We start from the raw sequence: 27758 nt of genomic DNA, 5'->3' as shown, positions 1-27758 counted from the left end.
ACAGTGCTTGTGAACAGTGCAAGTAAGAAAACTGAGGATTGAAAAAAACTCAGGGTACATGGTGTTTCCTACCGGACTTTCAGTTATCAAATATGCTGGTTTGGACTTCAGTGGGATTGAAGCAGCTCGGAGAGACCAATGCATCACTCGACTGCGCAGAGAAACTCAGCGCATCACTACGGAATCAACGCATCGCGGCTCAGCACCTCGTCTATGGAAAAGGCGCATCTCCGCCACTGCCTGGAAAAGAATGATGCATCTCTTGGCTTGCGAGGTCAGCATCGACGCATCTCACAATATATCTTGTGTTGCAATCAGGAAAGTTACTCTGTTCACCGGGGCCAGCGTGGGTCCTGTGGTGGGCCTACTCTCCATCTAAGTTGCCTGAACTTTGACTTTGCCCAGGTCCAGTGCGACCAGATAAGCCATTTGTGTTTTAGTGCTACACTGCTTTCATTCTTCTGATATTCAATAACTCCACTTCTACACTTTGGATTTTAGTAATTTTCATCGTAAATTATTAATTAAATTCTGATCTATTTTTCTAAACCTGTGTGGAGTTTGTGGTAATTTCATTGTGTTCCTGTTTGCAAGTTCGCAACTACTTTACACATGGTCTCTTTTAGACTGACTGCTCTGTGCCAAGCTCTGAGGGTGAGCACAGGCTTTCTTTCAGTCTGTATCTAGCTTATCCTGACTGGGATTGTGGTTCTTGCTTAGACTGTGTGCATACCTCTGCCAACCACAAACATTTTATAACCATGGTAGCTTGATTTCCATCAACATATCCCATGGTAAATTTCCAGAAGCTACATTGAACTTGGAACAGTAGTGGTATGGGTCATAAAAGTTTTTGAATTGGCCGTCTGAACATACTCTACCAGTTTGGTGAGTTAGTATTAGACTGGTAATCACTTAGGGTGTGAACGTCCTGATTCAGTTTCTTAAATAAGTTGGATATAAAGCCTCCCTTCAAAGATGAGGGAACAGAGCATAGGGTGATTGAGTACAAACTTTTGATTAACCCCACGTTGATTTGGGAAGAGACATACTAGTGGTCTTCAACCAATATTTATTCCCTTTCAATGTAATTCTACTCTAAGCAGACTATCACATCGAGATTAACAAAGTTTGATGATATAACCCCTTTAATAAAACCTAACTATCTCCTACTTAACGTACAGATCACTAATAAAGGTCTTTAGTAATACCTACGCACCTCAGAGAAAATGTCACAGCGTGGAGGCTCAAAGTTCACAAGTAAACCACAACACCCTCACCATTCTTCAACTAAACATTTCTATTTCTGAAACACAGATTCCTTGATCTGCACTCATACCTTGGAACCGTTTTACAGAAAATAATCTGTTTACCACTGACTAATGGTCATTAAAAAAGCCCCATTTAAAATCTACATTTTGAACAAACTATCCCTCTGGAATTGAAGTCTAGTAGATTCTCCTGCTTTTCGCGGGCTGTGGTTTCCCTCTTATACAACTCCACTACCATTCAGATGTAAATCACTCCTCAGGATAGCGTGGGCCTCAACGCATTTATAATTACTACATACAGATACTTGAATACAGGGCTTCTCTGGAAACTCATTTTATGTAATAAAAAGTGGGTGTAGCGTTTCCAACCTTTTCTGCAGTGAGAGCCACTTCTGATCAGATAAAATCATTGTGAGCTACTGAATACTAAACAACTTGTGCAGTGTTACCCGGCACCCCCATTCCCAGCTTTTTATTTTAAGCCTCATGTCCGTAGAGCCAGATACTATGGTTTGAGCAAAATACTTTGATTATGGGCACTATGAAATGGCTGGCATGTGTGTCAGGGAGTGTGGCCTTTGGGGATGTACGAGCATGTGTGCATGAATGGGATATATTTTTATGGGTGACTGAGTCTGCGTCATATGTACTTGTGGCACAGGACATACCGTTCACCATATGTGGAACTGTTACATGTGTAACACAAACATACAATCGTTTTTTTTTTTAATGGGAGAAATTTAAAGTGCAGAAAAATGTTCTGCAAAAATGTTCATAATATGGAACATTTCTGCTCTTTAAATTTCACTCTTCAAAAAAAACATTGCTGTATTTTTTAGTTATACCCATGGCATGGTGTCTACTGGCCACTGGGAGTAAGGGGATTGCTGTTTGTAAATGCACTTTGAAGAGAGAAAATTAAAATGAAGTTTAATCATTAAGGAAACTTCCATTTTCATTTTCTCCCATTAAAAAGCATTCAGAAACATAATTTTGTTCACAGCTCCAATACGGAGTACTTTTAATCAAGAGTTAAATACCTCAGTGCTTGAGTTGTTCACCTCTGTGCCCCAGTCTGGGTCATACATCTGACTGAGCACTGCTCATTATCAGACCCTGCTATCGGCATCCTGATAATGTAAAATAAACATAGCCTCCCTTCAACTTTAAAAGGAAAATAGGACCCTGTGCTTATTTAAAAATGAACTCCAGGCTGTGAGCTACTCTGAAGGTGACACAGATCTACTGATAGATCACGATCCACTGGTTGGAGACACCTGTCCCGTCCTTGATTTAGATGCTCAGGCATTGATGCTTTTTTTAAACGCATTGATGATAAAGTGAGTACAGGAAGGGGCCTGCTACTCTGAAAGAACATTAATTATGACTATAGGACACTTTTCTGCAGCTGCATTAATCCATAGGACCAGATTCACAAAGATTTTATCAAAAATCATGTACTCCTTACAAATAGTCAGAAGTTGGGTAAATTGGCAAGAATGCAGATTAGGTAAATTGGCAAGAATGCAGATTGTGTATGAATATCTCCTAAAACATAAGTGAATGTGTAGCCACAAATTACACATTGTATACCTTTGTGAATCAGACCCATGGTATTTAGTGAGGCAATGACCTAAGTCTCTCGTACCAATGTATTGTTTCTTGTACCAATGTATTGTTTATTGTAACATCAAGCCCACAAATAGCACATACATTTTGTGAAATAGTGATTGGAGATATGTTCTTTTTTAGGTCTTCCTACAGACAAATTTAGCTTAGCATCACAGACCTATTGTTTCCAATACATTGCATATACTTAGAATAGAATTTGGGACAGCCCCATAATGGAGTGGCTTTGTTGGTTTTTTTTTAGGTCTCTGAACTTGATTTGATAGCTTCCTTCCCTATTCTTGGATCTGTCCCATGCAGGAGCATATCAGACTCATAGTATTCGCTGGAAGAGTTTCTCCTTTTCCTTTTGACTTGAGGGGTATTTGTTTCTCTCCCTTTCAGCACTCCCATGTCTTTCCTTGGTCTCTCCAGCTTCTGTTTGTCCTGCCTGACAACCTTGACTCTCGCCTTTCATCTTTTGCTCTCCTCCCCCCTCAAGCCATATTACTTCCAATTTCAGCTTTTGTTTATCTAGCACCTAAGTCACCATGCTGTGTTTACTATCCTTCTCCTGAACCCCCAATCATCTGTTGCTCACTGACGCCCCCAATCTCGCTCCATGCACAGATGCTCCACCAGCAAGTAAACAAGTGAGGTGTCTCTGGGAATGGAAATATCAGTTCTGCAGTTTCCGGACCTGGTGATTCTGGGCCAACAGACAACCGGAATTGGGTGTGGGGAATTCAATTTGCGTGAACTTCCACAGCTCAGAATAAGGGGATTACTGTAACGGTGGAGAGATGCATGATATTATGACTTCCACCAAAAGATTAGCACCTGGATACACGATAGATTGACTAGCTGCGCTTTATAAATCCTGATTGAAATCTAGGTTATACAACCGTAGCTTTTATCCATCTCCAACCTCCAACATCACTGAAAGTCAATTCCTAATCAAAAGGAGAGCAACATCATGGTATAAGACCCACAACCCAGCTCTCCATCCACTGGCCATTCCTTACGTCTACCTGCCAGAAAGTCACCGGACTCATTCATTCAACTAACCATCACAACGGAATCCCTTTGTCATCAATAGTGCTTTACGGCAAATCAGTTAGCAGCTAGGCACTGCCAAACTCCACAAACGCGGCATGAAAAAATACAAATTCTGTAAAAAAGCAACCAAGACAAACCAAACATAATAAGTCTAACAGGAGGTGAACAACTAAATAGGCATGATAGACAAAGCAGACATGCTTACCTGGATTTGCACGAGTGGGTACTGAAAGAGAACAGAGGAGATTGTTAGAAAAAAGACAGTTAAATCGATGTTACTTTCCTAATTCAAGAGGTGTCCTTGTATGAAGTAAAAATGGTGCACAAACGGAGCCCTCAACATGGCGCTTATCTCACTTACAAGCTATAATAGATTTGAAGCCTGAAACCTCAGAGTGAACTAGATCCTTCCTAAGCCACCATACTAAGGAAATTTGCTAACCATAGAAGTGAGTTGTAGGCAGTTTCTGGGTTAGAAAGTGGTAACTGATAGGGAAATATTGCATAAAAGTTAACTGCTCTTCTGTACAAAAAAAATGAGAAATTTGGATTGAGACAAAAAAGTAAAGGACATGGCAGATACTAAATGTTTCCAATGTATGTGCTACATGAACATGAATACACCTTTTTTATAATAGAACGGGTATAGATCATAGTTATGGCATTCTTTTTTGTCTGTAAGAAACTAACAGCAAATATTAACAAATAATGCCAGTAAGCCATTTATATCTAAGAAAACCTAAATATAGCCATGTGGAAAAGGCCATTTAAAAACACGGTCATTTTCTGTATTTGTTATGTTTTAGAGCTAGCACGAGAGCGAGTTGTACAAAAATAGAGAAATGGACCGTCGTTTGAGGATCAGAGTGTCGTAGGCTCTATGTCTGCTCTAAGTATGGAACTAGAAATTAACAGCGAGCTTCGTACAGTTGTTTGTTTACACTCCATTGAAGTATGAACCAAGGTATTAAGATTAGTTGCACTGATCTGAGTTTCTTCTAATTCAGAAGTTCAGTGGCTATTGGAAAGGTGTTTCTAGGCAGACACCCATCTGACACATTTAATTGGCTCTTCATTACCCATGAAGAGCATCCCATTGCTCAGCATTACTTACCGGCTTGTTCTCCGCAATAAAGTCCTCATTCAGAGTCACAATGCGAAACTTCACTGTAAAGGCAAGTAGTAAGCGTTAGTGGGTGGCTTTTGGGTAAGGGAACCCCCACACCTTGAGATCATTTCAAGTGCACCTTCCTCCAGAGCCTAGGAGTGAGTCTCACCGCACTTCTCTCAGAGTGGCGGAGGAACAGGACCTAGTTTAGCTGGAGGTTGGAGCAGCCACACAATACTGTACTTAAGGCCCAATTCACTGAGCTTTTGCCCATTAGTAAATTTGTCTTAATTACTGAAAAAACATTGTGAATTGGACCCCAAGTGACGCATCCACTCTTTCACTGCCACACCATGTTAAGTGTTATTGATTGTCCATAATCATACAAGTGTATTAACCTCAACTTCTTTCATCATGGTTTCAAGCAAGTTTCTTTACCATTTACCTCCCATCCTCCTCATCTGGTCGCTCATTTTGCCTCCAAGGATTCCTTCAATCGTTGCCTGGCCCTTTATTTCCTCTGAACATTAGGATCCCTTCAATGCCTATTTCTTCTGATTGTTTTGACTCATGTTTCAGTACTACTTTAAATTTGTTAGTCCTCCTTTTTGCACTTTTCTTCTTTCAAAAGTTTTGAGTTTGCAATTTCTTACAAACACTCCACTCCATTCTCTTTACTACGCTTATATTGCTACACTATGAGAGCTTCGAATGGGTGGAGAGCTTGACCTCCTCAAAACTCCTAACCAAGATCTGTCTGGAAGTCAGAAGGGAGAATATATCTGAGGGGTACCTGTCTGTCCCGGCTTGTACACGGCCTTGTCGGTCTGCACAAATGTCCCACTTTTGACAGTCCTCAAAAGCACCTTCTTCTCGTTTTCCAGTGTGTGGCCCTCAGACTCAACAGAAATGCCCACTTGCCCAACCTCCTCGGAGCCACCAGCGGGGAGCGGCACCTGTAAGGGAACAGAACCATATCATACATGAAAAATTTCACTGCACATTCTATCAGGGTATCATTGACGGGGGCTACCCCTCATGAAATGCAAGAAAGGCAGCATCATTAACAACTTTGTCAAGTAGTATATTTCTTTAGTCCAGCAGAATATTGCTGCTGAACCAGCACCACTGGAACATTTCTAGAATTATCCATACTATCTGTTTAATTAAAAAAAAAAAACATTCTCAATTGCCTGTTTTAAAGAAGTCTGAAAATATGTAATTTGAGAACTGTTCTATGAATGAACTTTAAAAAAGCAATTATAATCATTTGATCCTAGTAGTAGCCGTGTTCTTTTTAAAATGTTCTGCATACTTGTTAAACATTATGCATGGAAAAGTACTAAACTTGTTCAAAAGTGTAAACTTACTCAAAAGTACAGTTTGTGAATCAGACCATGTGTTTTCTCCCTTAGAATTCTACATGCAGAAAGTTATTTGCAGACAAACCTGAAGGTGTGGTAATTACAGCAAAGCCTAGAATCCTGATTTGGAAAACAAATAGATGTCACATGGTATTCCAAAAGACCATACCACATCAGGTACAAACTCTTACCATCGAGTGCAGTTTTTAGGTCTCGACTATTATATCCCGCAGGGATTAATAGCTCAAACCTATAGCAGGAGAAAAACTCTTGAAGCGGATTCCTCCCAATGCATGTTATCTATTGAAGCGTGACGCTTCTCCAGCGCACACTTTGCCTCACGTAACCTCACACCCATTTGTTCCGAAGGAATCCCTTCCCCCCCCCCCACCTCACAAACCACCATTTGTTGCACGCATAAGACACAGTGGGAGCTTCAGACTTCAAAGGAATGCTCTCCCCTGCCCACCCCCCTCTGTGCAATGCCAGTTTCGTGTTTGTTTTTAAACTGCTTTCCGTCCGTTTCACGGCGCATACATTCCCTTTTGCTTTCCTCCTTGACACAATCATACTATACAAAAACAACCCAGCTGCTTTGCCACCCCCTCCCTTCCTGCTGGCATTCGCCCCTCCTTTCTCGCTGCACAGTTCTTGTTTTAGTATTCCTTTGACATCGCACCACGCTTACTCGGCCTGGCACATTGTGAACAGCATCACAGTTCCCTTACGTGTTTTCAATACACTTAGACCACTGCGTTGACATGAGCACATAATTCCGCAATTCTGACAATTTGATAGAGTTCTCTGATGCGGTGTGCAAATACTGAACAATAAACTTCACGTCAGAAAAGCGTTTTTTAAATGCTATTGCACTAACTCCCGAAGCGGTCTTAAATCCTTTGTTGCACTGCCTAACTATAGTAAACATTCTACTGTTGGCATGGAGAATGGCAAACTGAATAATGTCATGGTTAGAAACGCCCTATTAGTGTTTAATTTGTGAACAAATTAAGTGCGGTGAATCATGCTTTTCTGGTTTCGGTGTGAAAATGCTATTTCGGTTTTATTTCTGTTCTCCTAATGAATGTGGTGTTAACATCTAGAACAATTAACTGTGAGAAAAACGCTACCCCATCCCCAGATTAGGTCTGAAAATGCTTTGTTGCACTGCGTAAGTACAGTAAACATGCTCCTATTGGTCTTAAGTATTCGGTTTCGAACTTTCCATTTTGGTGGTTGCTTATTTTATATGCTAAATGCTTCAGCGCTAACCCTCGTGAATGCTTTTTCCAAACTTAGTGTGAAAAGCGCTTACCCCCGATGCAGTCTGAAAATGGGAGCTTGCTTTTTTTCATTTGCTTCTGCGTTAATCCTCGATCCCCGACCTTTATGCATAGTGAAAATGCTTTTTCTTAAAAAAAAATTGATTCCAGTGCTCCCAATGCAGTGTGCAAATACTGAATAAACCACCTCAAAAAAGCGGTTTGTAAATGCTATTGCGCTAACTCCTGATGCGGTCTTAAAAACCTTTGTTGCACTGCCTAACTTGGTAAACATTCTACTATTGGCATGGAGAAGGGCAAACTGAATAATGTCATGGTTAGGAACTCACTATTAGTGTTTAATTTGTAAACAAATTAAGTGCGGCGAATAATTATTTTGCAGTTTTAAGGTGCAATTTTATTTACCCTCCATCCCCACTCTCCCCTCCATCTCCCCACTCTCCCCTCCATCTCCCCACACTTGGCCCTTCTAGCAGGTTCACCCCTGAACTTTTTGCCTGGTGTTATTAAATAATTATAGTGATGTCTTGGTTTCTGCGCACTTTCACTGTGTCCCAGTGGAAAGCACGTGTGGTGAGATAGGCCTGCCCTCCCATAGAAATGCATGGGGAATGTATGTGTCCCTGGTAGTTCCTGATGCGTGGGGTGTGCAGGCTCGAGTTTGGTATGTGCAGACTCGTGTGATTAAATGCTGCGCAATGATGCGTGCAGCGTTTTGTGTCAAATATGGAAGTGCCACTTCTAGAAGTGTGCCTGTGTGCAGTGAATGTGCTGGCTTGTGATTGGCTGGAGCTGGCTGGTGTGCCAGGCTCCATGGGTCTGCCCCGGTGGTCAGTGTTGAGATTAGCATGTGTGACGTGAGTGGTGCACCTGGGACCTGAATAGGGCTGGGCTTTCCCCACACAATTCTGGCTCCGTCCCCTGTGGTGAGTAATGTCCCTAGCCTGGCCAGTGAAAGGAAAGGGTGGTTGAGCACACAACAGTGCTCCAAAACCAGCTGAGACCAGTTTTTCCCCCACCCTGCACCCTGAGACAAAGGAATAAAGGAATTCACTGTATAAAAAGGGGATGTGTCCCCTTACAAAATGTTCTTGCTCCATGGGGGCAGTCTTCCCTTCTGGACTGCCCTGTGTGCTGGCCTCTGGGCCCTGCTTTAACCCCCTGACCTCCAGGACCTGTTTCTTGGCTGTTGCCCTAGCCCCAGGACTTGATGCTGCCTGTGGGTGCCCTGGGAGCGCGTGGCTCCTCTCCCCTGTGGCCGTGTGTGAGGGAATCCCGAGCGTAGGGATTCCCCCTGTGGCCCCTTCATCGCAGGTGGCCACCCTGCATTATGCTTGTTACTGTATTTTTTCTATTTACGGGTGCCCACCCAGTTTATGAGTTCCTTTGCGAGTGCCCACTTTGCTTCTGCCTTTTATTTTAGCACTGAGGCTGCCCACCCCTCATTTGCCAGTTTGAATCACCGCCACGGCCCTCGCACCGCAAAAAGGAAGCCAGGCACCGGCGTGCCTAACGTTGGGCGGTACTTCCTGTTTGCTAGGGAAGTCCCGCCTGCTGCTGTGCTGTGCCATGATTGGCTGCCCGCCAGACTGGAGAGGAGGAGCAGAGCCATCCCGCGGCCCCCGTGAGCTGGGGAGAGCTCCAGGCCGCCTCACCCCGAGTCCCGGTCTAGAGATGAGGGACCAGGTGAACCGAGACGCTGTCAGGCGGGGCTCCCTGGGATCGGGAGAGCCCCGCTACCGCTGCTTCTCAAGCCCGTGAGAGGCTCTTAAGATTTTTTAATTCAGGGTCCCCCGAGCGGGACTCCAACGTTCCAGGCATTCTGTGTGTTAAGTGTTAAGAGCCCATGAGAGGCTCAGCGGCATTTCTTTGTTTGAGAGCCCAGAGAGGCTCTGGGGCATTATGTTGTTCTTGAGCCCTGAGAGGCTCCATCCAGGCGGCATCTGTTCTTGGAGCCCCGAGAAGCTCCAGGCGGGCATTTTGTTATTTAGAGCCCACGAGAGACCCCAGGCGGGCATTTTGCGATTTAGAGCCCACGAGAGGCTCAGGAGGCCATGTCCATGATCTCGAGCACCAGAGGAGGGCTCCAACGACCCCGCATTTATCAGTCGAGCCTGCGGGCTCCAAAGCCGATTTCAGGGAATTTTGTGTTACTTAGAGCCCCTGAGGCTCCCAGCCCACAGAGTTGAGCCCAGCGAGGCTCACAGGGACAGTCAGTTGGTTTGTTCAGAGCATGTGAGCCTCCCAAGTTGGCCCCATCATTTTCTCCAGCTGCCCAGCACTTAGTGGGTAGCTGCTACGCTTAGGCCCCTGACACTGGGACACAGGGCGTCCTAGCCCAAACGAGGCCAGTTGGCCTAGGGACTGCCACAGGTGGTGAGTTTGGCGCAATTTTGTTTTTACACCTCTGAATGTGTTGTTTATGCATTATGTGTTCTCCTGTGCTGCACCTCTGAATGTGTTTTGATGCGTCATGTGCCTTGTTCCTTACACCGCTGAATGTATGTTTATACATCATGTGTCTTTCCTACACCTCTGAATGTTCTATGCATCATGTGTGAAGCTTCCGATTGTTATGCTTTTGATTGTTATATGTTCTAAGTGCTTGTTCTACTAAGTGCATATTCCTGACAGTGGTGCCTGTGGCCCTGTAAATAATCCCCTGTAAATTCTGCCCGTGCCTGTTGGCACATTGTAAAGTGTGTGTTTCCATCTAATGTGTTTTGGTGCAATACAAAGGCTATTTTTACATATACCTTGTGTGGAGTTCCTTTTTGTGGGGGGCCTTGGGGGGCCTTGGATGTTGTTGCTGGTGGGTGCGTGCGCAAATGCTTTACACATTGCCTCTGAGATGAGCCTGACTGCTCGTCCGCACTGAGGACGGGTTGACTGCTGGTCGACCGGACATGCTGATGGAGAGTTCATAGGTGTCAGGTATTCTGGCCATGACCTGCTAAAGCTAACTAAGCTTTCCTGCCACCATAAGAATGCTCCTGAGGATTTTCTAAACCCCCCCCTCCCCCCGCCCCCCTGTTGCGGTTGTTTTCTAGAGGGCCACATGGGGTCTGTCTTTCCCTTAGTTCCCTTTTTGTCTGGACAGAGTGGTAACATGGGAGGTAGTGTCTCTAGGGAAAGTGGCTTCCTTATTAATGCTCGATCATTAATTAAGCATAATGTCGCGTTCAGGGACTTTGTCATAGATAGAAAACCCTCTTGGGTTTTTGTCACTGAAACCTGGGCAAAAGACTCCTCGGGTCCAGACCTAGTGGAAGCAGTCCCAGAAGGCTACTTCTTTGCCAGGCAGGATAGAGTAGGACGTATAGGAGGAGGGCTGGGCATCTTATATAAGGACAGTCTATGTCACACCACCCGGCTATCCGACCCTCAGGATGTTTCAGGCTCTGTACTGCTCCTTAAAAGGCTCCTCTGAGATTCCTTTCACAGGTGTCCTGATCTATCGACCTCCTGGGTCTAGAGCTGATTTCGGACAAAATATGCTCAATATCTTAAAACCATATTTTGGTTGTGAGCATTTAATGGTCTTGGGAGACCTGAATTATCATTTAGAGAACTTGGAGTCTAGTGAAACTCACTCACTGTTGGATGCTCTGCCTGTGGGCTGAACCAGCTTGTGAGGGGTGCTACCCATCAAGCGGGTCATACGCTTGATGGGGTTTTCTCAAATGATAGCAGGTTGACTGTTAAAGACCCTCTCCCTCTTTCATGAACAGATCACTATGCCATCCCGATAGAAATGTCCTGTATCATTATGAAGAGCAATGGAAAGGGCCCGAGTAAAATGGAATCTCGGCGGAACTTAAAGAACATCTCAAATAACACTCTCGCCCCTAGGATTCCCAGTGTGACTATCTCTCAGGAAGAAGAGGTGTGCTTGGCGGTCTCAGTTAGAAAAGGCCGTCACAACGGCGCTGGATGAACTTGCCCCCGTCCGCATGTGCTATTCTGCTAGGAAAAAGCAGTCTGCCCCATGGTTCTCGGAGCCATTAAGACTCCTTGGGGAGGGAGTTAGGAGACAGGAGCGTCTCTGGCGGGCTAGCTGGGATCTGAGGGAGAAAGAAGCTCATAAAATCTTATTGAGGGACTATAAGGGGGAGGTAATAGGAGCTAAGCAGGAATATTTCACTGCCCGTACCACCTCTCCTCCCCGAAAGAGCTTTTTAAAAATTGTTGATTCCCTTACTTCCCTTCAGATTCCTGATCCCGTTATTGGCTCTCAGCAGCTTTGCAATAACATAGCCCTTTTCTTTCAGGCAAAGATCGTTGACATCTATTCGGCCCTAGAGCTACAGAAGGCTTTAATCACCGATTCTCCCAGTCCTTCTGCTTCTGCCTTAATTCTGGCTGAGGATATCTCCTCTGGGTGCTTGGCTTCTTTTCCACCCCTTTCACTTCAGGAATTAGAGAACCTCCTAAGTAAGACCAGGTCGGGCTCCCCTTTAGATCCCTGCCCTCTTAAGCTCCTTAAACAGTGCAAGGAGGCTCTTTTGCCTCCCCTCTTGGATATCATGAGGGGCATGAGGGATGGTACTTTCCCCTCGCAATGGAAGAGGGCAGTGGTAAAGCAATTGCTTAAGAAGCCAACATTGGACCCAGGGGTACTTAAAAACTTTCGTCCAATTTCGCTGCTCCCCGCTCCTGCTAAGATGCTGGAAACCCATTTAAACCAGCATCTTTCAGTCTTTCTGGAAAACTCTGGTCATTTGGATCATTCGCAGCACGGATTTAGGAGGGGGCATAGAACCGAGACGGCCCTTACCATAGTGTTGGATAACATCCGCACCAGAGTTGATAGGGGCCAGACCATCCTCCTTATCCTGCTAGACCTGATGGCTGAGTTTGATACCCTCTCTCCCTTGGTGTTAACATCTCGCCTGAGGGAGATTAGGGTGGAGGGGTCCGCACTTGGCTTGCTGACCTCCTTTCTTGACCAGAGGGAACAGAGAGTGAAGCTGGGGGAGTTTCTATCTCCATCCCTGCCTGTGCATTGTGGGGTCCCTCAGGGGTCAGCACTAAGTCCGACCCTTTTCAACATCTATGTGACCCCACTTGCCAGACTTATTGATGGACGGGATGGAGGTAGTCTCCTACGCCGACGACACCCAGATCTTGGTCTCCCTCTCCCAGCCTGTCAGCTCTGTTGCCTCCAATTTTAGACTCTGTATGGAGGCAGTCGCTCAATAGATGATCGGCAATTTATTGAAATTAAATGGTGAGAAGACGGAGATCCTGGTGTTTGGAGGAAAGGAGGACATTTGGTTGGCAAATTGGTGGCCCGCATCATTGGGAGCATGCCCGGTACCTGCTGCCCTAGCTAAAAATCAGGGAGTCCTGATCGATCCTACCCCAAGTATGCGTCAGCAGGTGACTAGAACAGTCTCCACCTGCTGGGGCTTAATCTACATCTTGAGGAAGATTAAGCACTATCTATCTCAGCAGGCGAGAAAGCAAGTCGAGGTTGTACTTCTAGGCTCCCAACTGGATTACTGAATGCGCTGTATGCAGGACTCAACAAGGGGTTGCTTCAGCGACTACAAATGGTCCAGAATGTGGCGGCCAAGTTTGTGTTAGATCTACCCAAACGTGAGTCAGCCACTTCTGCAAGGAAATATCTACACTGGCTCCTGATTGAGGACAGAATTTCCTTGAAAAAAATGTGTCTGACCTATGGGGCCTTAGCAAGAAATAGGTCAGGTGGGATAAGAGACCTTTTGGTTCCTTATATCCCCTCCAGAAATTTGCGTTCCACTAATAAGTCTCTGCTATCAGTACCCCGCGTCCGCAGAGCTAAATGGGGTGGCAGAGCTTTCTCTAGCTTAGCACCGAAAATATGGAACGCTTTACCTGTGGAAATTAAGTCCCTTCCTACTATGCAGTCCTTTAGAAAGGCCCTGAAAACTCAGCTATTTGCCAAAGCCTACCTGTAGTTTTGTTTTGCCCTCTTTTGAACTTTTTTGATAGGCGCCTTGATGCCTTCGGGTTTTAGTTGCGCAATATAAGTTATCTTTTCATTTCATTTCTTTTCATTTCTCGTACTAAGCTACCAAGAGGGTGAGCAGGCGTTGTCTTGGCCGGTGACTTCCTTACCCTGACTTAGGAATGGTGGTTTCTGCCTGGCTTTGGGGCAAGCCTTAACCAACCAGAAATCCTATTTCTAACCCCCTCCATCTCCATCGCTCACCCTCCATCGCTCACCCTCCCCAAGATAAAACTGCACAGCCTGCAGATCAGGCCAGATGTCAACAGCAAGCACTTTGACATGTTTGGCTATCTTCCAAACTATACAAATGTATTAATTCTCATTGTGGATCAAAACTAATTCCAAACATATTGCAAAACCTTTTTGTAGTTTTATAGAGAGCTATTTTTGCACAAGGGCATTTAAACACTTTACAACAGAACTAGAAAACGTCACACCATTGTTGGTTGAGGCTGTTAGATGAGGTGATTTTCCCCAAATCACTGGATGTTGAGCAGAGGGCTATCGATCTGGGTGCCCAGTTCCAAAGCCGGCTGCTGCACTCACTAGGCCGCCACCCTCCCTCAACTTAACTAAAGTTGTAAAATATGGCAATTAGATAGTTGTATTAAAACAAGAGAGCATTTTCCAATACATTCTTGTTTTTTTTTCTTCTTACAACTATCTAATTGCCATATGTTACTTGTTTTCATTTCACCATCATTCCTTTTTTTTGCTCGGATCATTATTTGTTGAAGAGTTGGTACTCGAGGGGAAAAGTTCCAGACTGAGTCGACTTGAGTTTTTACATCAGCGAGTTGTGAGCCTGTGGAGTGACATGGCATAGTTAAACACTATTTCGTCACAAAAATGCCTGAAGGTTTTTTATAATTTGGACCAGTTTTTGTCAAAAGCTGAGACAGAACATGAAGGAGGTTAGAGAGACCCCTTTACCTAAACATTTAGAGAGGAAAAAGTGGAGATCAAGACCTCTGCAGACCGTGTGTGAGTGACACCAGCTCATGACCGAAGAAAATGGTCAATTCAGTGCTCGATTTGTAAAAGAATAAGTGCCAGGGCACTCCTTACTGGCCATTGCCTCTTGGACCATCCATTGCCCCGGACAGTACTGCCAACGACAGTACAGAGACACCTATTAACCATCACACTCATACAAGTATGACACATCAGACTATTCCAGGCCCCCAAAGCTACACGAATGGATTGAGTGGCAGGTATTAGTTATTTGTAATTAAGATACAATTGTTGTTATGCTCAACTCTACATAAACAAACAGCGCCACCTTGTGGCAGACTGTCATGAGTGCAGTGTGTTCGCAATTAACTGCAAGTGCTGAGCTCAGGAAACCACTGGCTCAATTTAAGCACTGGGTCAGTTCCTCATGCGCCCAGTGCATAATCACAATATTGCATACAAACTACTGTGCTACAGTAATATCACTAATTGCATCACAATGGCATGGGGAATCATAATACCTTCTGCCTTTAAATGATCTGTACCCATTAAAGTTAGGTAAGTTGTGATGTAACTATTAGGGCAAGGGTCAGGGCTAGATGTGCAATTAGACTGAATGTATATACTAACAAAATCAAATAGTATATTAGAACATTGGAAAGTTGGAAGCTCCACTGAAAACAATGGAGGAGCTCCGGGCTTATAATTGTTGGTATAAACCCGGAGCTCCAACATTCCAATGCTTCTTTGTTTACAGCTGTGGCTGTGAACAAAGGCTTCAGGGAGCCTGAGGGAATTTCAATCCCACTCAGGCTCCCTAAAGCCTTTGTTTAATTTGTTAGAACATTTTGCCCTCTAGTAGCATAATGTTCTAATAGCCTTAAAGCCCTTCGTAGCTGGGCTATACTGGCTTTTAAAGTCCTGCTGCCACCAGGATTGTGAAAATTAATCTAGGCAGGAGAATGAGGCCCGGAAACTAACGAGAAGTGAAGCTGGCACATGATGGATGCAACCACAGAGTGATTCTGGGTGGCAGTCCCTACTAAGTCATGATCCACACTATCGCCCCGATTCACAAAGGGACTTCCGTGTAGGAGAGTTACGAGTGCGTAATCTTCGCACTCATGGTGGAATTTCCGCACTGTTCTGTTTATGTGGATTTCTAAAGCACGGCTAATTACCTGTGAGGGTTTCCAGGTGATGACTAGGGCAAGGAAACGAGAAAGGTGGCTGAATTTAATGACTGTTTTTTTCTTGAAGAGACAGGTCGTGAGCTTCTTTTGCAAGTCCACGAGGGAGGGGGCGGGTGTAGCAGGAAGTCGTTCCAGGCTTTCGCAGTGCAGAGAAGAATCGTCCCCATAGGGGTGCATGTGGTAACCAGGAGGATTACTGGATGTTTCTGTCAGTTGGTAGAAGTTGAGGCGTTGGTTGAGGTATGCTGGTCTGATTTTGTTGAGGGCTTTGTAGGCGTACATGAGCAGCTTGAATCTGCATCGAGTGCGTTGAGGAGATGTGGGCATTGTGTGGAATATCCAAGATGAGCACTGGGGATGGAATCTCCGCATGGCGCACTGCATAGTGCGCCGTGAGGAGATTCTGCCCCGAATGCGATGATTCCACCACGAGTGCAGAAGCTCCACCACGAACGTGGAGATTCCATTCTCATAACTTTACTACATGTAAGTACAAGTTGTGAATCAGGCCCAAGAAGGGTGATGCTGCTCATGAATTGTGAAGCCCTCGTGGGTTAGGCTCACATGCAGATTCAGAGAGAAGATGCTACTGATTTTTGCTGGAATGAGTGAGTAAAGGAGTATATACTGCTCAGTGCGACTTTAAGAACCTTCGAAAACATACAATTTATGGGTGAACAGAAGGAAAAGATTATGTGGAAGTCCTTCATCTGTAGGGCCTAGAAAAAGGAAAGGATGACAGGATCAGAAGCGTTCAAACATGGAAAACATTCTCCTGAGAATATCTTGGGGTTGGCATCTTTTTGTACTGTTTAGCTGCAATTTGCCAATGGTGAGCTTTTTTGAAGAGTACTGGACTCCTGCTAAAGAATAAAAGCACCTTTATTTATATAAACCCAGCTAAGGTGTATAAGTAACAAGTTCTTTTATAGTCTTGGTCATTGTGTATGTAATAATGTGAGGCAAGTTAGTACATATTTAGTTTAACACATCATTGCACGAATACACAAACTTCTAAGAGACTTTGGAACCCGCAGCATAGTGTGGGTGCCTCTTGGATACAGTTGGTGCGCAGGGGCTTCTGCAAAGTCTGTGACCACAGGTAGATGTAGAGGCCCTTAAACAGCACACACCCAGGCTCATGGAGATCAGCATCATTCTGGAGTTTAGTCTTAAATTGTTGTATATGAATTGAGGACCCTAGGGTAATTTTCCAGATTCATGCCCATATATAGGTATAAATCACCCTATCCTTATATAGACATAGAAATCATAACCATATTAAGACATAGCTCAAGTAGTCCCAATACGGCTTGGCTACTTCCACTGGTTCAGAAAATCTACAACCGTTTCTTGGAAGAACCCGCCTTCAGCAGTCAGGGACTTCCCCCTGCATGGATATTGATTTATCCAAGAACTCATGGAGTTTTCAAAGAACTAGGTCTTTGATGACGTTATTATGTCCAACCTTACGTCAAACTCTGCACCATCAAGGTATAAATATACCTACACTTGCCCAAACAGACACAGTGGTTTGGAGCAGTTAGATTATCTACTTGTCAGACGCCCTGCTACAGCAAGTGCCGAAGGAAGCCAACCCTCCAGCAGATGCACCGAGATACGCTGTCTTTTTTCTTGCCGAGAAATCCAACTCCAGTGTTTCCAACCTACCCTTGCGGGTTGTTGGGAAATAGAGTCCTGAGAGAGATACTAGACCTTCATTCTAAACCAAGGTACGGAGCAGATTAGACCCTTAGAGAATTCTTGGAATAGATTCTTGGCAAAATACTGAAACTAAGCTACACCCCACTTCTTCCCTCGTACTATATCTAGGTTAGGTACACTGGGGTAGGCGTATTTTAGAAGCACCAGTTGAGTATTTAGTCTTTATTTATTAATGTATGTATTCTATGTATTTTATGGCCTATAAACCATATGCTTTTACAGTATTATTTCATAAAACTCTTCATACTGTATGCATTGTACTTTGCAACCAGTATCATTGTAGCAGTTCATTTCCTCTGCATGAGAAAGAAGACTGTTCAATAAATCCTATTATTGAAAATGCCTGTCTCTATTTTCTCTGCACCCCTGGTGAAATGAAGCGTGCACGATTGACTGGGTGAAATAACTATCTATTGTTTCCGCGACTATAGATAGATCTTATTCTTGGGAAACAAATTTGTCATGTTTATGCGGTTATCAGAAATGAATCCCTTCTTGTGTATTCAAGAAAGTTTCTAGTGATCTGAGCTAGCTGGCACTCACAATTAAGTCTAGTATATTCAGTAGAGACAGAGTCTACTTCAGTCCTCCGTCAAATCTATAGGATATACTATACCAATGCGCAGAGCCTATTGGGAATATAGGAACTACACTACAAAATCAGAGCAGCTAATGTTTAAATTCACCCAGAGCTGAAGTAGATTTAGTGCCAGTGCCAACAACTGCAAGCCTTCACACTCCTGTAGGTGTGACAATTCAGAAAATTCCAAGTCTCAAAAGCTATAAGAAAGGCTTGGGTGCAGGCATTAGTCTTAATGCATGTTGAATTAATAAACAACGGTTGTGCTAATAACTAAATTAGACAAACAGCTCCACCATGTGGCAGACTGTCATAAGGACCAGTGTTGACAAATAAGTGCTGGTGTTGAGCACTGGACACCATCTGATCAAATTAAGTACTGTCTTTAGGTATGTACTATGAAGTATCTACCACTTGTGGGTAAGGTGGTGGTTCACCTACATGTACTTTCAGACCTTAACCTTTACCTTGGACCTTGGACCTTGCAATTCTAGGCAACTAGCGGGGATTCAGTACTATAGCTGTATCAGCTTTTAACCTCTAGGACAGACACTGCCAACCATACACTCACAGTGCCTCCTGCCCCCTCCCACCCACAAAGCCTGGATACTGTACCTGGAAAGAGACACATTTGAAGTATGTGGAGGGTTCAACTTTTTCGTCAAGGAGGGTTAGCTTGACCTCCTGCAGGAGAAGTTGGACTGTCACATGTGCAGTCCCATGGAGGCCGGTGAGATGGACGCAGGCCCGTTCTGTGTGCGGAAAGTGGATCTCTGCCGGGATCAGTACTGCATAGCGCCTGGAAGGGAAGAATTCAGAGGTCAAGGGTACTGTTCTCACTAGTACCATAACACTCCCCATTGCTGTTTTAGGGCCCTCCCTCACACTCACATCTGTTGCATTAAGGCCCTTCCTCAATCTACCTTTCTTGGTCCTTCATCCTCACCCACTCACTCAAACATGGTATTCATTTAGTTCTTCAAAGGTTGGATCTGAGATGCCCGACAAGGGAGCCATGGGTAGCCTTTAAAGTGCGTGCTGGAATCAACTACCCTATGTCCACATATTCTGGTGATTCTGCGATTGTGGTATTCTGATCTAGGACAATGCTTATTACAATATTGGATGTAGGGGGTTGTGTATCAAAGACTTACGCTCTCACTTTATTGCTCCCTATGAACTATTGACTCTTTCCTTCACTTGTCTGTCTTTGCATCACACATATATAATGAGAAATAACGAAGGTGTGCCACCAGCGCCTGTAGGAAGGTGTGCCACCAGCGCCTGTAGGAAGGTGTGCCACCAGCGCCTGTAGGAAGGTGTGCCACCAGCGCCTGTAGGAAGGTGTGCCACCAGCGCCTGTAGGAAGGTGTGCCACCAGCGCCTGTAGGAAGGTGTGCCACCAGCGCCTGTAGGCCAATCGTTTTATGATCAGAACAGCACATCAAGCAACAAAATGAAAACAAGCAATTGCACGAATCTGATTCAACAATATATTGCAGTGAGCCTTCTTCTGCCTTATTTTGGCTATTTTATTCTTCTTGTACTCAGACAAACACAAAGAAGCATTTGCAATAAAATAGGTCTCACATTAGGGAAGTGTGGTATTGTAAATGACATTTTTCAATGTGTTGGCTTTGAAAATATATAAATTAATAGCATAGTTATTCACAAAGCCAATAGCTTACACTTTGGCTATGGCAATGCTTGTTAGTAGCAAGCAAGGACAGTGCTGTTGTGGTGCCCCCAAGTGGTGCCCTGGAGATTGGAGTTTGAGGGTGGAGTGTCTGGTCAGAGGAGGATACATTAACAATATACATGCTGGAGTGAGAGGCATAGGGAGCTAACAGCATAGTATGGTTAGGTTTGGAATCATGTCAGCAGCTAATAGTAGCGGAAACAAAGGTCAGGCCAAAGATGTAGCGCTGGCACGCTGAAAAACCCCTTGCACAAAATAGTAAGACACACGCATCACCTAGAAGTCTAGGTAAAATTTAGTGTCCCAGCTAGAATATTTTTTAAATCCTTCTGAAAAAAGATGGTCTGTATACAATACATCCACAAATCATACACCTGGAGTAAGAGGGGCGGCTGATAGTTTTTATAGCATTTTTAAACACTATCTATATCTATAGATACTACTATTATAAAGAGCTGAAACCTTTGAGGCGGGTAAACTCAAGAAGTACAGCACCAATCACAACACCCAATACAGCATTGTAATGGGAAGATGCAGCAGATGGACAAAGGCTATACAGCTGGCCACCATATACATTAGTAATACAACAAAAGACCCAGTCCAAGGGCGTCACAGCATGTCAGTGGCTAAATCAAGGGCAGTCAATATGTACTTCTACCTCTTATTGTCCTCTACACTTTACAATAAGAGGTAGCAGTCTAGTTGCCTCCACGGATCTCAGCTATGCTGCAGTCGTTAAGAGAGGGTCAGAGAGGTCTGAAGTCTGGGTCTCGTCAGGCTCTGTGCTCGGGTTCCAGCGGGACTGTCGACAAAGCATGCCGTTGATTTGCTGGATGGTGCCCGATTGCCTGGGGTGGTCATTCCTTGGCCACAAGGGAGATTCTTCAGGCTTCAGCAGAATGTCGAAGGTCCAGAGTTGTGTCAAGTTGCAATTCAGGATTAATCTAAAGTCTCAGGACTCAGCTCCTACCTTTATACAACTAAAAGGGGCTGGATTACTTTCTAGCTCCCACCTATGGGTGGGACCAGGAAGGGGGTGGTTACACCCACTTTCCTTTGTCCAGTTTTGAGCCATAGCTGGGGCTTGAATGCCCCAGCAACCGGTTTGAACTGGGGTATGCATGGAGCACCTAGTGTGCCCCAGGCGGTGTCTCAATCTATTTAGCCATCCCTGTCCCAATACACAAAGGCAGGTCTGAGGTGGTGCTCGCACCTCTCCAGGCAGGAAAACTATTGTCCAAACCTCATTGACTGGAAGGACTCCCAGCAGCAGGAGTTCAGACTTGTGTCGGTGGCAGCAGCGTCCATTTTGTGACGCTGGGGCTCTGGTTAACTTTAACCGTGATAGTCAGCAACATGTCTTCTCCCTCTAGAAGGGTGGAATGCTACCCCCGTCGCCAGAATTGGTGAGGGGTAGTATTCCAAAGCGTATGACACCTTACACGACATGTTTGGATAAACCCAAATCAAAGTTAGCATCTAACCGCTAGGATTATAATTAAGGTTCTGGTTCCTTGTTTAAACGGATTTCTACATATAAATACAGACAAACTTTTATTCCTTTGTATTTATATTTAGAAACGGAAAAATACTTACTAACCGGCTTTATGGTGTACGCACAGGGGTTAGGAAAATAAATCTAAAACTGCTGTTGCGATGTCCTGCAGATTATTCAGCCCTCTAAATCCCTCACCCTTCTGAGTCTGGGCTGAGCACTCTGTTGCCAAGTGAGACTGATCTGTTAATGAGAGAGCCTCTCTACCTCCCAGACAGCAGCAGGCAGAGAGCGCTTATTGGCCTTTATCAATACTTCAGACACACATTTAGCATGCCACAGGGTTAATTCCCCCCCACCAAGACATCCTGTTAACACCATGACTCTCGTCATCTTTTTGTTGTCTCTCTATCAGCTCGTAGGAACTGCCTGCCCAGCGGCATAGTTTAAAGTGCAGAGAAATGGGCAAGCAGCAGGAGAGGGGCGTTTTCATTGTATCGAAGTAGTGGTAAAACTGCACGATGTGGTGGAGGAGTCAATGCAGCTCAATTTCTTTGTCAATCTACAATAAAAATAAAAAAGGCCCATCAAGAGCTTGTTTAGGGAGGGCCTGGCACCACAGTGATGTTATGGCATCATTAACCCCCACATCCCAAAATGAGTTCAAAACCAGTGTATTGGGGGTTGGTGTATAAGGAGGGGGGCTTAGCTTCCTTTAGTGCCTGTGGCACATTTGCTACGTCATTTCCCACCACTAAGCAGCTTCAGTAAAGAAAGATATCGGGCAGTTCCCGCCACTTTAACTCCGAGCACTGTGGATTGAACCCAGAGGACGGCAGCGACGCATCTTAAATAAAATTGCAGGTGAACATATGGGCGTCTGAGATACAACAGCGCCTGGTTCACAACTACAGCCCAGAGCCACCCGACTTGCCTTGTCATCACTGCTGTGGGAGAAACATGAAGAAATCTGGAAACTAAGAGCCCTGTTTACGTTCCTTGATTTTCACTCCGCTTTATTTCCTTAGCCACACAGCAGGAATGAAGTTACTTCTATGGGGCTAAGAGTAACCATTTGACGGCAAAAGGATTGCGATGTCTCTTCCACCACCCATAGCACTGGGGTGAATTAACAGCCATAGATGTGAACATACAGGCTCAAGTCTCTGGTTTGGCTCACCATCCCTTGATTCTGGCAAAATCCCTTAATTTCCCAGTGTCTGTAAAAATGAAAATGACTTGTGTAATCAAACTGTTGCTCATATAAAGCATTTCAGTACCTTTGGTACAAAGTCACACTGTAAAAAAAAAAAAAAAAGGCAAAAGTGTGTTGGTCTATTAAAATAAATGTGACAAAATACTAGCTTTAGCGTCTTTTTTTGCTTGCCATAAAAATAAATGCGGATACATACAGATAAAATGATGAAAAAATAAATATGGATAAATACAGACTGAAATGTATAAAAAATAAACCATAAAACTGAGAGCCTTAATTATAATGCACTTAAGAGTATATGGTGTGGCGATATCATAGAAAAGCTATAAGGACATGGTTCTGAAAGCTGCAGACAGGCTCAGCTCGTGCTAGAGCACCATCACACACATAACCAAGCACTCTGCCTCCAGGATTGTCAAGGCATGCCATAGGAGTGACTTATAGGTTACTGTGTGTCTATATATAAGTAGGTATAAGAATACTATACCTAAGCAATGGGTGATTACAAGACCTTGCCCCAGCTGAGTGGTCAGCCAGTTTTGTATTTCAGTGGCCAGCCAAGGGTGGCATTATACATGCTGCAGCCCCTGCTAGGCCTTGGTTACACCTATGCCCTGAGTACCTAGGGTACACTTCTACAGGGGCTGACAAGGTGAACCAATTCCCAATTGTGGATGTACGTAGAGCACATGGTGTGAATTTAGAGAGTGCATCGGGCTGTGGGTCTGATTAGCAGGCCCACAGCCACATCTAAGTCGAAAACCAGAGAAGCAAAAGCAAAAAGTGGGGGTGACCATAGGAAGCAGAACCTACTCTCCTACAGATTATACCACCCACATCTGAGCAACAAAAATCTATTATTACATAGCTGCCACGGTTTCAGATTGCTATGTGTGACATTTCCATAATTTCAGTGTAATTATGAGTGACATTTGAACGGCCATGAGTGACACTTACTCACGAGCAACATGAAGGAATTAAGACAGGAGAAACAAAAATCCGAAATTCAGACCAATTTGAGCAACGAGAAGCTCTAAGAAGGTCTAAAAACTGCTGCAAAGCACCAAAAATTGAAGGGCACGAGAGGCAGCCTGCATGACTGCAGTTATCAGTAATAGAAGGCAGGCAGGCACTGCAGCGGCTCAGAAGATGATCTTATTGATATGATCATTCATGATTGCTCGCTAGCCTAAAAAGCTAATTTTATAGCACAGCAAGTACAACTAGGAGATTACACCGTCAGTCAGACTCAGTCACTTACTGATTTTGTAAGCCTGGCAGGCTGGAGCTGTGGCAACAGGCAGGCCCCGTCACACAGCAGCCCGGCTGCATGTCTCCATGCAGCATAAACTTCACAAGACAGTGTAGGAACGACTTCAATGAATGCAGGATTGAACAGAAAAGATAGACTTCCTTAAACAAGAACACAGGTAGCCATTGGACATAAAGTGCCTGCACAACAAGCAACAACTGCCACTACTCTTGAGAAATGCAATAAAAACATACCAGATAACGTCAGATATAGAAGTGGCAGCAATGCACTCTAGGGGAAACATGTTTGTTTTATTCAAATTACGCAGTGTTCCTAAGTGTAATGCGTTGAAAGGCATGCTCTGTTTGCATGAGATTCGTGCAAAAACTAGTGTCTTCGCTGCTCCTGAAAACAGTTTCCTCCTTTAATACTTCCCTTGAGCTACCTCGGCAAAGACACTAGTACCTCAACCAGTTTGAAACTCTGATCTTCAAAGCACCAGGTCGTGCCTGGAAGGGACTCAACTGAGCTATATTACTAAAGCCTGCAAGTGCAAGCCAACACCACTATACAAACCGACTCACAGCACTGGGGCGCTGTGGTGTGGGACTCAACTGAGCTATATTACTAAAGCCTGCAAGTGCAAGCCAACACCACTATACAAACCGACTCACTGCACTGGGGCGCTGTGGTGTGGGACTCAACTGAGCTCTATTACTAGAGCCTGCAAGTGCAAGCCAACACCGCTATACAAACCGACTCACTGCGGCGCTGTGGTGTGGGACTCACCTGAGCTATATTAATAAAGCCTGCAAGTGCAAGCCAAGACTGCTATACAAACCGACTCACTGCACTGGGGTGCTGTGGTATGGGACTCAACTGAGCTATATTACTAGAGCCTGCAAGTGCAAGCCAATACTGCTATACAAACCGACTCACTGCACTGGGGCGCTGTGGTGTGGGACTCAACTGAGCTCTATTACTAGAGCCTGCAAGTGCAAGCCAACACCACTATACAAACCGACTCACTGCACTGGGGCGCTGTGGTGTGGGACTCAACTGAGCTCTATTACTAGAGCCTGCAAGTGCAAGCCAACACAGCTATACAAACCGACTCACTGCGGCGCTGTGGTGTGGGACTCACCTGAGCTATATTACTAAAGCCTGCAAGTGCAAGCCAAGACTGCTATACAAACCGACTCACTGCACTGGGGTGCTGTGGTATGGGACTCAACTGAGCTATATTACTAGAGCCTGCAAGTGCAAGCCAATACTGCTATACAAACCGACTCACTGCACTGGGGCGCTGTGGTGTGGGACTCAACTGAGCTCTATTACTAGAGCCTGCAAGTGCAAGCCAAGACTGCTATACAAAGACTCACTGCACTGGGGCGCTGTGGTGTGGGACTCACCTGAGCTATATTACTAAAGCCTGCAAGTGCAAGCCAAGACTGCTATACAAACCGACTCACTGCACTCGGGCGCTGATGTGTGGGACTCAACTGAGCTATATTACTAGAGCCTGCAAGTGCAAGCCAACACCGCTATACAAACCGACTCACTGCACTGGGGCGCTGTGGTGTAGGACTCAACTGAGCTATATTACTAGAGCCTGCAAGTGCAAGCCAAGACTGCTATACAAACCGACTCACTGCACTGGGGCGCTGTGGTGTGGGACTCAACTGAGCTATATTACTAGAGCCTGCAAGTGCAAGCCAAGACTGCTATACAAACCGACTCACTGCACTGGGGCGCTGTGGTGTGGGACTCAACTGAGCTATATTACTAGAGCCTGCAAGTGCAAGCCAAGACTGCTATACAAACCGACTCACTGCACTGGGGCGCTGTGGTGTGGCCACTGTTTCAGCCTGTCGCTTGCTGGTTATTGGGGCGGTTAGAGATAAAAAGACAATGAAGAGTTCTTTCACATCAATGTACACTGACGTGCAGGCCTAACACTGCATCTGCGGGTGAGATGCACAAGTTGTTCGTATTTAAATCAAATTTTGTGCATGCACCCGAAAATTGCGGGGAATTCGCCCGGTGTGCTTTGATTAAGATATCTTTCTTGATTTGGTGTAAATTGAAGTGAATATGTTTTTTTCCCCGACTTTTTCAGTAGGGGAAATACATTTTCTACTTCCCTTCTTTAGCAGTGAGGTCGTGTGCTGCCTTGCGCTGATGGGCGGCTGTCTGTTTCCGATTCTAAACGGGAGCCTTTGGGCTGTAAATGCACCCTGCCTGGTCAGCGAGCTGCTGAAGGCTTCAGTGCACCAGGCCCAGCTGTAAAGCAGGGAGGGTCCCCTCCTGCGGGTCTCAGCATGTGCCTCTGCGTTCTCACACTACCTCCGACCCAGTGAGGTTCAGGCTAAGATTAGCCGCGGCCCTGCCCGCGAACCTGGCTCAATGTTAACTTATGGGGCTGGATGCCCCTATAGTCCACCCGCGGCCTCGCAGCCTGTAAAACTTATTGGAGCAGAACTTGAAAATCACAACTTTCCCATGAAAAGAATGGGCTTTTCCCGGTACTTAAGCACTCCAGGCGTAGGTGTGTGTGGCCTTAAAGGTGAAGAGGCTGGGCACTCGCCACGCCCTCTGACGTGCCGGGTGATCGAGTTATCATCCTAATTACGGGCACCTGGAGAGGATCCAGGGCGCATGGATGGCGCTGCAGCAAGGTTGAAACTCCGGACTTTACTTGACCTCTGACCTGCGACTGGCGAGAGAAGCACTAGAGGGTTCAGGTGACGCTGCCATCGCGGCTTCCCTTCTGGTACCTCGGGTGAGTTGATTTCCCTCCGGGCTACGTATGAGGAGGTCAGGCAGTGCACGCCAACAGCTATAGATTCAATTGTACATGTAAATGTTCTCACATATTGCATTGCAATAGTCTAGTTGTGCAAAACTGCATGAGGCTGGGAAACTCGGCTCAGAAGTAATGATTAATAATTTAGTAACAAAATAAATACAAGCTTAAGCAGTTAAAAAAACGAACGTAAATTAGAGCCTCACACATGCAGCCAGGTGTCAATTCTTTGCCCCCCCCCCCCAAACATTTCTGCGGAGGCCCATGCATGCTCCCTTCTATCGACGATGTTGTAGAAGCATGACACGCTAAATAGGCTGGAGCAGGTTTGGAGACTTGGAACCAGGCTTTAGGATACACAGACCTAGCAGGCTTCAGAAACCAGAGCAATCCTTTAGGTTTAGAGCAGCCACAGGCTCTGGTTTTAGAAAGATCTGTTCCTTAGTTTAACACATACAGGAACTGGCTTAAGAAAGGAGGTCTGTCCCTCAGGCTGAAACCCTTAGCTTACAGGCCGGCTCACTTACGGTTCGGGCGGTACTGCCGAAGCTGCTTGGAGCAGGGCGCAGGCGAGGAGACCCAGGCCCCACATCCTGGTGACAGAGAGAGCCACAGGGTCAGGGGTCTGCAGAGGGGGGGGCTGGCGGATAGCTGAAGCCCCAGAGGAACGTACAAGCCGACGCGCTCCACCAGCCGAACTCGTCACTTCCAGAGAGAGGATAAACCAAGCGATGCTTCTGGCCCCTGACCTTTAAAAGGTCTACAATTGAGGGGGCGGGGCTGGGGAGAGAGGAGGGGTCAAACACTAACGGCAAACGGGCAAGGACGGTACTGGACAAGGTGTTGTTGTTGATGTTCTACAATTTCCCTCGTCCAACGATCGTGTGATTAGAAGCCGAGACGCGGTCCCACCCAAAAAGATGTGCGCAATATTTACAGGGCGTTGTGTTTGTGATACAAAACAGGAAAAGCTCTGATTAGGGTGCCCACCTTTTCTTGGAAAAAATACCGCCCATTTGTATATGTTTTGCTTTCCTGGAACATCCAAGAGATGCCAGGTGAAAAAAATGCAAGTAAAATTAATTGTGAGGATGCAGTTGGCGCACGGTCATTAGCCCTTTATTTGCATTATAATCATTCTGACACG

At 45.2% G+C, this 27758-nt stretch overlaps 1 protein-coding gene across 1 annotated transcript in view; it reads right to left on the bottom strand.

Annotated features, from left to right (window-relative positions):
* The window catches only part of LOC147668784 (alpha-2-macroglobulin-like protein 1), a 200665-nt gene extending 173396 nt beyond the window's left edge, over positions 1-27269 (bottom strand). Inside the window, exons 1-5 of the mRNA XM_086948432.1 lie at positions 27139-27269; positions 18759-18942; positions 5840-6002; positions 5053-5105; positions 4144-4164 (exon numbers count right to left, since the gene is read on the bottom strand). Of these exons, the coding sequence (XP_086804558.1) occupies positions 4144-4164; positions 5053-5105; positions 5840-6002; positions 18759-18942; positions 27139-27203 (486 nt within the window). The 5' untranslated portion in view covers positions 27204-27269. The remainder of the gene's footprint in view (positions 1-4143; positions 4165-5052; positions 5106-5839; positions 6003-18758; positions 18943-27138) is intronic.
* Between the last annotated feature and the right edge of the window lie 489 nt (positions 27270-27758).

The sequence above is a fragment of the Lissotriton vulgaris genome, unplaced genomic scaffold (genome assembly GCF_964263255.1).
Source record: "Lissotriton vulgaris unplaced genomic scaffold, aLisVul1.2 SCAFFOLD_2599, whole genome shotgun sequence".
Taxonomy (NCBI): Eukaryota; Metazoa; Chordata; class Amphibia; order Caudata; family Salamandridae; genus Lissotriton; species Lissotriton vulgaris.
Note: the sequence above shows the minus strand (reverse complement) of the source record. Positions and strands in the feature narration are given on the sequence as shown.